The sequence below is a fragment of the Pleurodeles waltl genome, chromosome 9, assembly GCF_031143425.1.
Source record: "Pleurodeles waltl isolate 20211129_DDA chromosome 9, aPleWal1.hap1.20221129, whole genome shotgun sequence".
Taxonomy (NCBI): Eukaryota; Metazoa; Chordata; class Amphibia; order Caudata; family Salamandridae; genus Pleurodeles; species Pleurodeles waltl.
This window is the reverse complement of record NC_090448.1, coordinates 703610332-703626667: the sequence shown is the minus strand read 5'-3', so window position 1 is coordinate 703626667 and position 16336 is coordinate 703610332. Positions and strand designations below refer to the sequence as shown.

Genomic DNA, 16336 nt, shown 5'->3' with positions numbered 1-16336 from the left:
TTTAAATGTGTTATTTTCGGCGCGAATGATTTTTTTTTGTTTAATATGAGACAATAATATGCTCCTTTGCTGGTGGAGGGCTGTTAGCCTTATAGGCGTGGGAGTTCAATTTATAACGGGGGAGTGGATGAAATATTATAGTTTTACTTTGGTATTGTATCTGTCACCATCTCACCTAACAATGCTTCTGGCCTGAGTCAGGGGGCCTGCAGGGGTCACAGCATATGGGTGCTTGCCCCCTTGCTTGGCTTAGACTATGTCTCGGACTGCTGACTTGAGTAGCTTTCCTAAGAAGGCCAACCTTTGGAAACAGAGGAGGGAAAGAGAGTTCATCCTGGACGGAGTAGCAGTGGACACCCATGGAAGTGGCTACGAAAAGAGGCAGCCCAAGCTTTGGTCTGCCCTCCCCCCATACAACAGCCAGCAGGATCCCTACTTAGCTGATTACTTCAGGAAACCTTTTGTGAGAGAGCTTCTCAGAAGAACAGAGCAGGTAATGGGGAATGGGTTTTGGGTGACCTAGGCAAAAAAGAACAGCGCAGGTCATGTAGCAGGCGAGCTACGGCTGGGGAACCTGCTGAAAAGAAGCGAGCAAGTAATGCAGCCAGAGAACCAATGTTAGAGCCCCGACTCAAAAGAAAAGTGAATCAATGGGGGCAGTAGGACAGATAGGGGGTCATTCTGACACCGCCAGGGCCGGGGTCGGCGGTAGCACCGCCAACAGGCTGGCGGTGCACCGCCGGGCATTCTGACTGCGGCGGTACAGCCGCGTCCAGAAGCGGAAAGCCGGCGGTGTACCGCCGACTTTCCGCTGCCCATGGGAATCCGCCATGGCGGTGCAGCTTGCTGCGCCGCCATGGGGATTCTGGCACCCCATACCGCCATCCAGTTCCTGGCGGTTCACCCGCCAGGAACAGGATGGCGGTATGGGGGGTCGTGGGGCCCCTGGGGGCCCCTGCAGTGCCCATGCCAATGGCATGGGCACTGCAGGAGCCCCCGTAAGAGGGCCCCACAAAGAATTTCAGTCTCTGCTTTGCAGACACTGAAATTCGCGACGGGTGCAACTGCACCCGTCGCACCTTCCCACTCCGCCGGCTCCATTCTGAGCCGGCTTCCTCGTGGGAAGGGTGTTTCCCGCTGGGCTGGCGGGTGGCCTTTTGGCGGTCGCCCGCCAGCCCAGTGGGAAACCCAGAATGACCGCCACGGTCTTTTGACCGCGGTACGGTCTTCTGGCGGTTCCCGCTTGGCGGGCGGCTCCCGCCGCCCGCCAAGCTTAGAATCAGGGCCATAGTGTTTTTGGCTCAGGTAAAAAGATGGGGGTACAGGAACAATTTGCAAACAGTGCTTTCTGTCTTTTTCTAGATTTTTCAGGATTAAAAACGAGTGCTACCGCATTTTAATGGGAGTTAGAATTTAGCAGAGGGGTACTCTATCACAAATGTGATGGACATCGAATCACCCTTATTATTATTACAAGGTCATTTTAACTTAACAAACTGACATTAGGGAGAACATACACAGGAGGCCTAAAGACAAAATGATACATGGTTTATGAACACTGGGGCTTGTGATCTGGCAGCATCTTCCACTAGTCAGCCCAAATGCTTGAATGAAAACTTCTAGACTGTCCATCATTACTGGTGCTCAGAGGAGCTGACTCCCAGTCACTTCTCTGCTAGCTGTAGCCAACATCCTAATGACTCTCTCCAGGTGCAGTGCAGTTTTATGTACATAGCCAGGATCTTGGCACTTTGGCAGTATAGCAATGTCTCAAGCCATGATTCCTTCAGGGCTCAGGCTCTCCTGCATACATACGATTCCTATCCAGATCTCCATGTGCATTCCTGGCTCAAGCCACACAGATGTCTGAAGTTATGGTTGTCTCTCACCACATTGGCATTAACACTGAATTTTACTAATGAATATTCATGTCGTCTGAGTGTTGAATTTGCATAGAAAATGAGTTAACGTAGAGAAATAATGCACACATTTGAAATTGTGACGACTTGAGTGGCTGCCAATGTTCACAAAGTGTACTTATTAACAGCTTATTAATGTAAATTGTTGAGCTTATGTTTGGATTAATGTATGTCATATTAACGGTTATGTATTTGCTTTATTTATCATAGGCCTTAATTTAGCGAGGTCTTGGGCCTAGTTGCACGGCTTCATGTCAAGCTGCATTTTTTAGGCAAACTACAAAATGGCTTCTTAGAGAATTAAATTGTGATTTTCCACTGCATTGACTGAATGTTAGAAGCTGAAATTCTTTTTCATGAGAACTGCTTGCTAGAATATGCTGTACTAGCTAGGGATACATTGTATAACGTAGTGTGTGTAAAGGCGACTTTCCCAGGAGAAGACAATGAATGCAGCGACGGGAGTATAAGCTGATACAAAAATCATTACCTGACAAGCCCATTGACGGGAACAGGAGAAGAGGATCCAATCATCGACATGTGAACAGTGTACTAGTAAATTCTTAGATTTGCGGTTCTACTTTCATTGGACTAAACGTAAACATACGATTCTTTGACTAATAGCAAAGTGGGAAGTAGTTTTAGGAAATCTAACTTAGCCAGACGGCACCGAGAGGAGAGAGGCCATTCCGCTATATTCTTTATAACCGTCTTGAGTATTTAGTTATCACTTTTCCGAACTGCATGAAGAGACTTTGCTTTCCTGAAATTTAATGCTGAATTCTGATGTCTTGCTGACTGAACTGATGTCCGGTTGACGAAGACTGTCACCGCTTGCTGAACCATACTGAGGCAAGGTATAAGACGATATTACTGATTGCTATGTCTATTTTCTTTTGTCCCTAGATATAAACTGCTAATTTTGATAGAGCCATAGTTAGATGTTTTCCAAATTTGTGTTAACTAAATTGTTTTGCATGAAGCTCAAGCATCCTATTCTAATCTGAAGGTTAGTTAGGGTACTCATTGATGATGTTCGCTACAAGTAATAACAGTTGATGTCTTTTCTTTGCTGAATCTAAATGTGGGCCATTTCTTTTGTGCAGTTATTCTTGCTATTGGTTTGTACTGTAACCTTAGAATGGGTAGTGGTCTAATCCTTGATTAAATTGCTTAGGAGATTCGGGCAGCCAGTATTGTTTCTGTATGCTTACCTTTTGATTTTGAGACTTAGGCCCTCATTACAACCCTGGCGGTACGTGTTAAAGCGGCGGTAAGACCGCCAACAGGCCGGCGGGAAAAAATTGAATCACGGCCGTGGCGGAAACCGCCAACATAGACAGCCACGTTAACACTCCGACCGCTACGGTGGTACAAACAAACAGCATGACAGTCATCGCCAACAGACAGGCGGAAGATAATGTACCGCCCACACCATTATGACACACCAAACACGGCGGAAACAGGACTTGGAAGGGAAAACGCTCACCTCTACACACCCCACGAGGAACCAGGACGCCATGGAGCCGGAACTCCAAATACTCCCTACGATTGTCTTCCTGCTCCTCTACCAGGAGCACGACCGATGGCGGCGACGCCCACGGTGAGTACTGCACCTATGACACAGTGGAGGGGGGAGGGAAAAGAGAGTGACACACACACGCAACACCCCCACCCCCACCCTCACACACAACAACACACACACCAATATATGCTGAAACATAACATTTCCCCCCAACCCTCCCCGGAAGAACGCAAGGACAAAAGGAAATGAGTTGAACGAATGTAATCAAGAAAAATCCATTACTCAAAAATATATATACACTTTCAACAAATATGTACACCAAGATTTCAAGTCCATGTATTGCACCATATAGTCCGTGGACCACTGGGCCCAAAAAGCATGGGTGAGGGCCACACAAGATACCCGATCCAAACGGAGAGAACACTGCAGGGGCATCAGATCTAAATAAAACAGGCACCTCAGGGGGAAGGGAAGGGAGGGCACCTCAGCCGGATGAGTGCACAACGCCAGCTCCACGAGGGGGCTCCATGCCCACTGCTTTATCCTGGTGAGTGCAAAGCCACAGTCTCACAAATCTTTACAGTGGGTGGTTTGCCCACTGCTTCATCCTGGGGAGTGCAAAGCCACAGTCTCACAAGTCTTTCCAGTGGGTGGTTTGCCCTCTGCTTTATCCTGGGGAGTGCAAAGCCACAGTCTCACAAGTCTTTCCAGTGGGTGGTTTGCCCACTGCTTTATCCTGGGGAGTGCAAAGCCACAGTCTCACAAGTCTTTCCAGTGGGTGGTCTGCCCACTGCTTTATCCTGGGGAGTGCAAAGCCACAGTCTCACAAGTGGAGAACAGTCTCCACTGGTTCTGGAGGGGGCTTTGTGCCCTGAGTGCTTCATGCTGCCAAGGAGTGAGGTAGTGGGTGTGATTCTCCACTGGTTCTGGAGGGGGCTTGGTGCCCAGAGTGCTTCATCCTGCCAAGGACTGAGGTAGTGGATACCTTTCTCCACTGATTCTGTAGGGGGCTTGGTGCCCAGAGTGCTTCATCCTGCCAAGGACTGAGGTAGTGGATGTGATTCTCCACTGGTTCTGGAGGGGGCTTGGTACCCAGAGTGCTTCATCCTGCCAAGGACTGAGGTAGTGGATGCCTTTCTTCACTGGTTCTGGAGGGGGCTTGGTGCCCAGAGTGCTTCATCCTGCCAAGGACTGAGTAGTGGATGCCTTTCTCCACTGGTTCTGGAGGGCGCTTGGTGCCCAGAGTGCTTCATCTTGCTAAGGAATGAGGTAGTGAATGCCTTTCTCCACTGGTTCTGGAGGGGGCTTGGTGCCCAGAGTGCTTCATCCTGCCAAGGACAGAGGCAGTGGATGTGATTCTCCACTGGTTCTGGAGGGGGCTTGGTGCCCAGAGTGCTTCATCCTGCTAAGGACTGAGGTAGTGGATGTGACGCTCCACTGACGGTGGTGCTACATGCAAGCTGGCCAGGCCCCTGGCACTGACCACCAGCCTCGTACGAATGACCACTGGTGATGGCAGCCATGTCTGTGGTGGTGCCACTGGTTCAGGAAGTGGCGTGGCCGCTGGCGGTGCTGGCGGCGGGCTCAGTAGTGGCGATATTTGCGGCAGCGGTGCTTGTGGGGGGCTCACTGGCCTCGGTGCTGGCGACTGTGTTATGAGCGGCGGTGCTGGTGGCGGCCTGACTGAGGTTGCTGCTGGCGGCGGTGTCCTGAGCGGCGGTGCTGGTGGCGGCTTGACTGAGGTTGCTGCTGGTGGCAGTGTCCTGAGCGGCCGTGCTGTTGCCGGCCTGACTGAGGTTGCTGCTGCTGAAGGGCACAGTGTCTTCGGTGCAGGTGAAGGGCCCAGTATCTTGGGTGGTGGTGGCGGTGCCCGTGGCGGCGGGGCATGTGGTGGTGCCGGTGGCTGTCTTGTCTGCTGTACACGTTGGCAGCGACTTGCCTTTCTTTCTCAGGCCCTTCCCCACCTTGGATTGTGGCGCAGCTGTCTTGCCACCCCCAACTATTGACTTTGCTGAGCCCTTGGTGGCAGGTGTCTTGGCCTTCTCCCTCCGGGATGTGGGCAACTTCTTCTGCTTGGGAGGTGGTGGAATGTCCTTGGCCTCCACCCTTGGGACACTGGCAGCCCTGCTGCTTGGCGCACTCCAGAAGCCGGTTACTGCTGGCACCAATGTGGCCGGTGATGTGGAGGCTGAGGTGCTGGGTTGGGACCTGGAAAGGCGGACCCTAGGGGACGGAAGGGGTGGGGGAGGTGAAGGGAAGAGGTCACAGTTTGACAGGAAAAGGAGTGAAGGAAGTGGTAGTGGTTGTAGGAGGTGTACATCTGCTGAGTTTGGGTGAAGGTGCATGGGCTGGAGGCTGTCGTGAGGTGGATGGCTGTTGGGTGGGTGTGTGGCTGCGTTTGTGTAGTTTGGGAGGATGGCTCACAGACACACTGGGAGAGGACACAGGTAACGTGTGAATGGTTGTGGGGGTGGTGATTGCTCGCGAGCGGTGTGTTGTGATGGGTTGTGCTGGTGATGGAGGTAGTGGCTGATGATGAAGTGCATGCAGGTGTGAGTGAAGACAAGACTGGGAGGGAGGTAGAGGACGTGGAGGAGGGGAACACAGTGGAGGAAGTGGATGTTGGTATGTGTGCATGGGTATGGTGCTTGTGTGAGTGTCTGTGTGATGATGTGTGGTGCTTATGTTTTCCTGAGCCACTTTTGTGTGTTGATGTGTGTGCATGCTGGTCTGAAGGTGTGTTTGGGATAGGCTAAGGTAGAGGGGATTGGGTCTGGGTAGTGGAAGTTGGAGAGGGGAGGCTGGACACAGGGACAATGGCTGCCATCAGTGCTGAGACCAGAGCCTGAAATGCTCTCTGTTGGGCCGCCACACCAGAGTGAATGCCCTCCAGGTATGCATTTGTTTCTTGCAAATGCCTCTCGACACTCTGGATGGCATTGAGAATGGCTGACTGCCCAACAGTGAGGGATCTCAGAAGGTCAATAGCCTCCTCACTGAGGGCAGCAGGGCTGACTGGGGCAGGGCCTGAGGTGCCTGGGACGAAGGAGATGCCCACTTTCCTGGGTGAGCTGGCATGGGAAACACGCTGAGGGGCTGCTGGGAGGGTGGTGCTGGTAGGGGGTGCGGCTGTACCTGTTGTTGGGGTGGACACAGAGGTGTCCGCAACCGCCAGGGAGCTTCCATCAGAGGAGGAGTCGCTGTCACTGGTATCCCCTCCTGTCCCTGTCGTGGAGCTCCCCTCGCCCTCTGTCCCACTGGTGCCTTCACCCTCCGTGGATTCACCTTCCTGGGCCGTTTGAGATGTAGCTACCTCCGTCGCCGGTGCCTCTGCTGCTCCACCAGATGTACTATTGCACACAAGGACAGGGTGACAAAACAAAAAGGGGAGGAGAGACAGAGGATACACATGGTCAATGCCAGAAACACCATCACCGTTGGTGGACACAACACACACTGAGCTGCCCTATGCACTAGGCCTTGCCCAACCACTCACTATGGTAGTCACCAGCCCATGGGCTACAATGCATAACGCCAGCACCTGACACCCACAGAACCCTGCACACTAGTAATTGCCCAATTGTAACATTGGGGGTAGGGGTTCACCCTGGCCTAGGGGCACCCACAGCCCACATCCCCTACCCAGCTAGTTCCTAAAGCGTGCAAAGTCAGCTTAATAAAACGTACACACCCCCTTGTGGCTGCTGTGATACCCCCAAGCGCCCATCCAAATCCGGATAGGCCACCACCAGGATGCAGAACATCAGGGGGGTCATGGTGCGATGGGCACCCCTTCCACGTTGGGAGGCCAGCCCCAGCTGGGCCTCCGCCGTCATCTTGCTCCAGCGGCGCAGGTTCTCCCATCTCTTGCGGCAGTGGGTGCTCCGCCTGTGATAGACCCCCAGGGTCCACACCTCCTTGGTGATGGCACGCCAAATACCCTTTTTCTGGTTTTGCGCTGACCTAGAGGGTTGACAGAGCGAAAAACTTTACTTACTCACCCGTCCAGACCGTCATACTCATTGCCCACCAGTTCCCACCCATGCCCTGATGCACATACACTCCCCACCTCACATGCAGCCCTCAGGCCATCCCCCAACATGTGGCTTGCATCCACACCACTCCTAACAGGCATTGCCCACGCATCATGCTCACAGTGTACTCACCTGTTTGTCTGGAGGACCGTAGAGTAGCGTGTACTGGACGAGGACCCCATCCACCAGTTTGTCCAACTCCTCCGTAGTGAAGGCAGGGGCCCTTTCCCCAGATACATGAGCCATTGTCGCTTCCATACACAGGTCACAGCAGCACTTGCAGTGTAGGTCCTCTCCTGTTGATGGTCAGGTATCAAGTGAGTGAATGGATAGAAAATGGTGGTGACGTCCGTGGCGGTGCATACCGTCACCACCGGCGTACATCGCCATTGGCTCCTAGGACCTATAGGGCCCAATGATAACCAATGCAGCTCTGCACGCCGGTCTTCGACTGCACAACGCCAACGCAGTTACCTAATTTCCCCTTGTCCCTCCTCAGAGTCAGGCAGCTGCCATTTTAGGGGAGCACATGGCATTGCACCTTACTGCGTCACAGCACATATTGGCACATATACTGACTCACGGTTTAACACACGGCTTCTGTAACATTAGTTCAGACAGAGTTGTGCTATCTATGTGGTAAATGACCGTTCTCCTCCGTAGGCTACAACCGCTGAGGAAGAATATGAGACGGCGGCATCCTCCGGTGTACAGACCCCTGGTGGACCTGTCGACAATGGAAGACAGACACATCCTAATCACATACAGACTTGATCGTGCCACAATCCAAGAACTGTGTGCCCAATTGGAGCCAGACATAATGTCAGCTATCCGCCAGCCTACCACAGGCGGAGGATTGGGCCACAGTGAAAGCTAACTTCTATGCCCTGGGACATATCCCTAACATCAATGGTGCCATTGATGGTACCCAGGTAGCATTCCCCCCACCCTCCCCCCGGAGAAATGAACAAGTGTACAGAAATAGAGAAAGCTACCATTCGCTGAATGTACAAATGGTGTGTTTGGCGGACCAGTACATCTCCCATGTGAATGCCAAGTATCCTGGCTCTGTGCATGACGCCTATATCTTGCGAAATAGCAGCATCCCTTATGTGATGGGCCAACTCCAGAGGCACCGGGTGTGGCTAAGAGGTGAGGCCAAGGACCCAATACAGTGTAAATAGGTGTCTGGGTATGGGGTTATCCCTAAGGGTTAGTGTGTGTCTCACAACTGTCCCTCGATATTTGCAGGTGACTCTGGTTACCCCAACCTGTCATGGCTCCTGACCCCAGTGAGGAATCCCAGGGCAAGGGCAGAGGAACGCTACAATGAGGCACAGGGGCAAACCAGGCAGATTAATGAGAGGACGTTCGGCCTCCTGAAAGCCAGATACCGGTGCCTCCATCTGACTGGTGGCTCCCTGTACTACTCACCCAAGAAGGTGTGCCAGATCATCGTGGAATACTGTATGTTGCACAACCTGGCATTGAGACGCCAGGTGCCTTTTCTGCTGGAGGATGAGGCTGGTGATGGTCTTGTGGCAGCGGTGGAGCCTGTGGACAATGAGGAAGAGGAGGCAGAGGAAGAAGATGTTGACAACAGGACAAACATCATCCTGCAGTACTTCCAGTGACACTCAGGTAAGAGACTGTAACTCCTCTTCACATATCAGTTTACTGTAGGACATTGTACATGGCAGCCTCTTAACCTCTGTCTATGGACACTGACTGTTCCCTTTGGATGTTCTTTTTTCAGATCTGTGTCCCCCATTCTGGCTCCTGCTATGTGTACAGCTGCCCACCAACTGTCATACATTGGTATAAGTCAATTAACATAGACGTTGCAATGCTTTGAGAATGTTGTAAGAATACATCTATCCAATCATTACACTGACTCCAGTATGGGTTATATTTAAATGGTGTTTATTTTTTTGTCTAAATAGGATGGGGGTATGGGCAACGGTCTGGGGTGATGGTGGAGGAAGTTCCATGGTAGAGTCCAGTCTCTTGGTATCAAAGGTGCATTGTCCAAGGGGGCATAGGAAGTGGAGCAATGTCAGTTCAAGGTGGACATGGAAACAGAGTGGGACAGAAGGGTGACAATCAGGAGGGTCCTATTTCCTGGCGGGGGTCTTGGCAATGTTCTCTGTCTTCTGCCTGGTTTGCGGGGTGGTTCTCCTTCTGCAGGGGGTGGGGTGCTGGTGGCCTGTTGGTCCTGTGGCGGTGCCTCCTGTCCACTAGCGCCGGCAGAGGTGGAAGGCTGTTCCTTGGTTTGGCTAGTGTCAGGGGCCCTTTGTTGAGCCAATGCCTCCCTCATGGTCTTGTCCATATCAGCCAGCACCCCTGCTATGGTGACCAGGTGTCAATGAGACCAAATCCTTGGGATTTACGCGTCGTTGCCAATAGGCCCACCTCCTGGCAGCTCCAACTCTACCAGCTATAACAGCGCAGAGTTTTACAGTGGCCACGTGGGAGGAAGCGAATTAGGGAAGGGAACAGCTGGGAAGGAGACCTGTGAAGACAAGAAACACAGATACCAAACAGAAAATATCAATCATAGATTCTTTTGAAAAGAAATCTGTAGACCATAAATGATCACCCTTCGTAATCCTCTTGAATGGAGGATTGATTTAGAATTCCCTAAAAGAAATGTAAATTCACATTTCCAGTAATTCAACAACACGATTTCAAATTGTAGCATTAAATCGTATTGTTCACCAAACAATTTGCCATTGCATTCAAGAGGCTTTTGTGAATTCGAATGTTATGTAATTTGCCTCCTTTTTCTTCTTGCTGCTAAATCAGAGAGTTCAAATTGAAAACTGTTTTGTTTTGTGTGGTTGAGAGAAAAGACAGCAATTATGTATCTGCTAATGGCAAAAATAACCTTAACTTGACCTTTTCAAAGTAGCTATTAAGTATTGACTGTTCACTAGAGGACACCTAATGTCACCAAAGAAAAACAACTTTGACTGAATACAAAGTAACAAGAAAATGGATGATGGCCAAACTCTCTTTTAAAACTATAGACAAGGAAATTCTAGGTGATTTTCAGGAACTAGATGTCGTCAGAAAAGAAGAGCTTCAATCCAAATTGAAGCACACCAAAACAGGAGCTACGATCCTTGTAAGAACTCCAGAATAGTGAGCACTGAGGACTGGGTGTGGATGTTTAAATAGAGGTGCCCCGCCCATGGAGCCACGCCCAAGGTGCCCCACTCAAGATGGCTGCCGCAAGAACAAATGGGACTCAAGGTCCCCTCCAGCACTCTGAGGATGAAACAAAGGCGCTCAAAGCATTTGAAACATTCACCTGCTTCCTCCAAACACTACACACTGCGCACATAGCGCGCAGACACCTGCATCCAAAGACAATTCTCGATTCCTGAGCAAATCAAAAACTAGTAATTACAAACATATTATGCTCTTTTGGATAGTTAGACATCACAGCATGTAGGTAACCTCCGTCCTGATGATGGATACCAAATAGGAGCAGGTCTTAGAGCGCTCACCGCTGTGATGTTGACAGTATTCCCCCCTCCCAAGCGCGCTCTAGGGCCTGGTTTATGAGGATGGAGGCGATGAAAACGTTGCACCAGGTGTGTAGCATGGACTCCTTTTGCTGGAACCCAAGAGTCACTTTCCGGGCCGTAGCCTTTCCATGCCACTAAGTACCATAGGGTACGACCTCGGAACTTAGAATCCAGAATTTGTCGCATTCATACTCCCATTCCCCTTGTACCAAAACTGGAGAAGGACGGGAACAAGAGGTCTGTTGTGCTTTTTTCAAAAGGGAAGTATGAAAAACTGGGTGAATATGTAATGATGCGGGTAATTGTAATTTATATGTAACTTGATTTACTTGTTGAAGTATAGTATAAGGACCAATGTACTTAGGGTGAAACATATGTCTCTTTTTAAAGGTGATGTTACGAGTTGAAAGCCACACTTTGTCTCCTGGCTTATATTGTGGGCCTTTGCAATGTTTTTTATCATAATTCTGTTTATATTTCAATTTAGCTTTTTCTAATTGCTGTTGAATTAGATTTTGAGTGTGATGAAGTTGTTGTACAGCATCTGAGACTGCGGGAGTGAGAGAGACTTCTTGAGGCATTGTGATAGGTAATATAACTGGATGGTGTCCAAATATTCCATAAAAAGTTGTTGATCCTGTGGATGCATGGTAAGAGTTATTGTAGGCTAATTCAGCTAGCCAGAGCATAGATACCCAAGAATGTACTGCCTTTTCAGCTTAAGCCCGTATATTGTTTTAATGATTGATTTAATCTCTCAGTTTGTCCGTCTGTTTGAGGGTGATGACTGGTGTACAGAGTGGACGTGACTTGTAAAGCTTTGCACCACGTTTGCCAAAAGCGTGAGGTGAATTGCAATCTCCGATCAGAAAGTATCACTTTAGGCAGTCCATGAAGACGAATCACTTGGTTTAAGAGTATCATTGCCAAATCACTAGAAGTAGGAAATTTTTTACAAGCGATGAAGTGTGCGTATTTCGTGAGACTGTCTACAACTACTAGAATCACTGAATTATATTGTACTGGTGGCAGTCCTGTAATAAAGTCTAAAGATATATGTTCCCATGGTTTACTTGGGGTTGGGAGAGGCTGTAGGAGTCCTTTGGGTTTTGAATGACTTGCCTTTGTCTGGACACACATTTCACAGTTTGTTACCATTGTTTTAATATCTTTTACTAGATTGGGCCACCAAAAATATCTTTGGAATAATTCAAGTGTCTTTGGAATTCCTGGATGACCTGCAATCGGGATGGTGTGTAGCCAATAAAAAACGAACTTGCGTAGATTTAATTTTGGGACAAACAAGCGAGAGTCATGAAAGGGCAGGCCTTGTTTAATGGTTCTATTAGGTTTTGCTTGAACCCTTTTCTGCTATTTCTCAATAGTAAAGTAGTTACGAATGTTTTCAAAGAAGTCTTCAGTTTTAATAATACATAAAACCTTTTCTGAGGCGATTATAGCTTGTGGAGGTTGAGCTATGGGTAACATCATGGAATCTGGTCTGGATAAAGTGTCAGCTTTACGATTATCTTTACCAGGGCGAAAGGTTACTTCAAAGTCAAATTCTCCGAAAAACAACATCCACCGTAATTGTCCAGGTGTTAAAAGACGAGCTGCACTCATGAATTGTAGATTGCAATGATCTGTGTAGACTGTGATGGTATATTTTGCACCCAATAAGTAATGCCTCCATTCTTTAAAAGCGTCACGTATAGCTAGAGCTCTTTTTCTGCTATTATTTAATTTTGCTCCGCCTCATTTAGTTTATGTGACATGTAAGCCACTGGATGGAGTTGGTCGGTTTCTTTATTGCGTTGAGAGAGTACAGCATCTATTGCAATATCAGAGGCATCGGCCTCTGCAATAAGTGAGCATTCAGTATCCGGATGTGCCAGGATAGAAGCTGTAGAAAAAGCCTTTTTTAGAGTCATAAATGCTTTGTCTGCCTCGAAACCACAAAAAGAGTTCTTTTTTCCTCAGTAGTCTGGTAATAGGTGATACATTTTGAGAAAAATGGTCAATAAACCTACGATAAAAATTGGTGAAACCAAGAAAACATTGCACGTCTCCTACTGTTTTAGGGGTTGGCCAATCAGAGACAGCTTGAACCTTTCTTTCGCCCATGGTCATTCCTTTTGGAGTAAGTATTACACCCAAAAATTCAACGGTAGTGACATGAAATTCACATTTGCTTAGCTTACAAAATAAGTGGTGTTTTGGAAGAGTCAAGAGAATCTTTTTAACATGTTGTTCATGTTCAATCTCATTGTTGGAATGTATGAGTATGTCATCTATGTATACTATTGCAAAAAGATCCAAATATTCTCGAAGGATGTCATTCAGAAAAAATTGGAAAGCTGCCGGGGCATTACAAAGTCCAAATGGCATTACGGTGTATTCAAATAAGCCATACCGGGTTTTAAATGCAGTTTTCCATTCATCACCAGCTCTCATTCTGACCAAATGGTACGCTCCTCTAAAGTCTAATTTTGTATAGATTGTTGCCTTTTTAACTTGGTCTAAAAGGATTGGAATCAAGGGTAAAGGATAGCTGTTCTTTACCGTGATTTTGTTTAGTGCTCTATAGTCTATACAGGTTCTAAGATCTCCATTTGCTTTGGTGACACAGAAAAGAGGAGAAGCTGCTGGGGATTTGGAGGGACAAATAAATCCGTTAGCAAAGAATTGGTTTAAATACTTCCTGAGGTATTGATTCTCTTGTTTGGATCAGGCTTATATACGACAACTGGGAAGTACAGCCCCGGGCAGGAGATCTATTTAGCAGTCGTATGGTCTGTGTGGTGGTAGAACTTCTGCTTCTTGTTCATCAAAAACATCAATAAAAGATGAGTATTGAAAGGGTACAACTGTATTTTTCTCAGCAGCTCTAGCTACATAGGGTTTAAGGGGCATTTTAGTGCCTGTTGTCTTAAGACACTTTGGGGGTCATTCTGACCCTGGCGGTCATGGACCGCCAGGGCCAACGACCGCGGGAGCACCGCCAACAGGCTGGCGGTGCTCCCATGGGCATTCTGACCGCGGCGGTACAGCCGCGGTCAGAAACGGGAAACCTGCGGTGTCCCGCCGGTTTCCCGCTGCCCATGGGAATCCTCCATGGCGGCGTTTCAGGCAGCGCCACCATGGGGATTCCGACCCCCTTACCGCCAGCCTGGTTCTGGCGGTTTTGACCGCCAGAACCTGGCTGGCGGTAACGGGTGTTGCGGGGCCCCTGGGGGCCCCTGCAGTGCCCATGCCAATGGCATGGGCAGTGCAGGGGCCCCCTAACAGGGCCCCACCAAGATTTTCAGTGTCTGCCAAGCAGACACTGAAAATCGCGACGGGTGCAACTGCACCTGTCGCACCCCTTCCACTCCGCCGGCTCCATTCGGAGCCGGCATCCTCATGGAAGGGGGTTTCCCGCTGGGCTGGCGGGCGGCCTTCTGGCGGTCGCCCGCCAGCCCAGTGGGAAACTCAGAATAACCGCAGCGGTCTTCTGACTGCGCAGCGGTATTCTGACGGCGGGACTTTGGCGGGCAGCCTCCGCCGCCCGCCAAAGTCAAAATGACCGCCTTTGTGTTACAGAAAGATGAAAACGTTATTTTTCTTTCTCTCCAGTCTACCTGAGGATTATCGACAAAAGAGAGGGATAGGGAGAATTGAAGGTCCAGTGTACGTACTCCCAATATGACTAATCTATGCAAAAAGTACACTTGTTCCTATATCTAGGGTGGACGATTAAAGTTCAGGAGCTAGAGCCCTCACACACCCGAAGGGTGTCATGCTTCATCATTGGGAAGCTCCTCGTCAGACCGGCTGGTGCAATGTCTGACGGGCTCCCCTTTCGGGGGCTCTTTGCCGGAGATCTTTTTATATATGATGACTGCCGTTGAATCAAAAAAGGTCAGGCATTTGTTATGGCAGGAGAGTGAAAAAATGATAATTAAGATTGATTAGGGACCCCTAAACTAAACTGTTTACTAGCACTCAAAAGGGGTCACGATCAAGATTAAAAACATAATTAAGTGGACTATGAGAATAATGCTCAACCACTTTGAAAGCCTGGAGTACTGGGAAATTGTCACCTGACCCCTAGGGTCTGGTCAACATGTTTCGCGTAAATGTGGTCGTGAAAGATCCTTTAACGCTTCATCTGGACCTATAACAAACTAGACTTCTCCTTGCTATATATAAAAGATATCACTAACCAATTATGTGTGTGAGAGAAAATAGGTACCAGTCACTTACATTTTGAGTAAACTGTCCCGTCAAGAGTCTCAAACAAAAAAGGTCGCCCCGCCCTCTTCGTATGGGGGGCCCCTTGGGGAGTAGCACGATCCAGCCTATGGCTTTTTGAAAAAGGCGTCCTCGATTTGGAAGACCTACCCTCGGCGTGCTCACCCCGGTCTACCTGAGGATTATGACAACTCAACCAATGCATACCAAGGATTATCCAATACTGAGGGGCATTAATCACATCAAATGTTAACAATTCCACATGTTTAGTCTTTTGATTTTGTTCATAACATGTTATTAATAATGGAAGAGTTTGTAAAATTACTGGTCCTCTAGATAGTATTTTGCCATCCACTGCTTGCACCATCTCTGGAGTTTTCTTTTTCTCACAATGAATGTTCCATGATTGAATTATATGTGTATCTATGAAGTTGCTGGTAGCGCCAGAGTCTATTGAAGCCTTGCCTAAATGACTTTGTCCTTGTACCTGTACCTCCAGATTAATTCTTAAATGTTGTGATTTAGTTAAATTTTGACTTTTGTGTATCTCTTGAGAAGGGTTAACGATTACACTCAAGAGTAACACTTCTTTACACCTTGGGTGTTCTAGTTTTCCACTTCAGTATCAAAACTTGCTAAAGTTTTCTTTGTAATAGGGATCTTATTCTTTGGTTTTACTGGGCACTCCTTTACAAAGTGGCCCTTACGGCCACAATACAAACATTGTCCATTTTTCCGGCGTTGTTCTTTTTCCTCTTTGGTCAGGGGTTGTCTGATTGCTCCTATTTCCATTGGTTCTGGGATATGTTCGTTATTTGGTTGTGGACCTTTTCCCTTATCTATACGCCAATTATTTCTTTCATGTTTTCTCTGTTCACCTTTCCTCTCTGCAAGCCAATGATCTAATCTTAAATCAAGATTTATGCGTTCCGAACAAGCAGTTGGTTGAGGATCAATTTGTGCAGGACATCTTTCAAATTGTCTTTGAGACCTTGATCTAAAAGGGCTGCTCTTTTTTCTTCTGGCCAGGCTGTTTCGGCTACTAATCGATTAAAATTAGCTAAGTGTGAAGCTAAGTCCTTATTTCTTTGC

The 16336-nt window shown here is 48.5% G+C and overlaps 1 protein-coding gene across 1 annotated transcript in view; it reads left to right on the top strand.

The window, feature by feature from the left end:
- Positions 1-256: 256 nt before the first annotated feature.
- LOC138259733 (sperm microtubule associated protein 1-like) overlaps positions 257-16336 on the top strand; it is a 554858-nt gene continuing 538778 nt past the window's right edge. Inside the window, exon 1 of the mRNA XM_069207626.1 lies at positions 257-493. Coding sequence (XP_069063727.1) covers positions 257-493 — 237 coding nt within the window. The remainder of the gene's footprint in view (positions 494-16336) is intronic.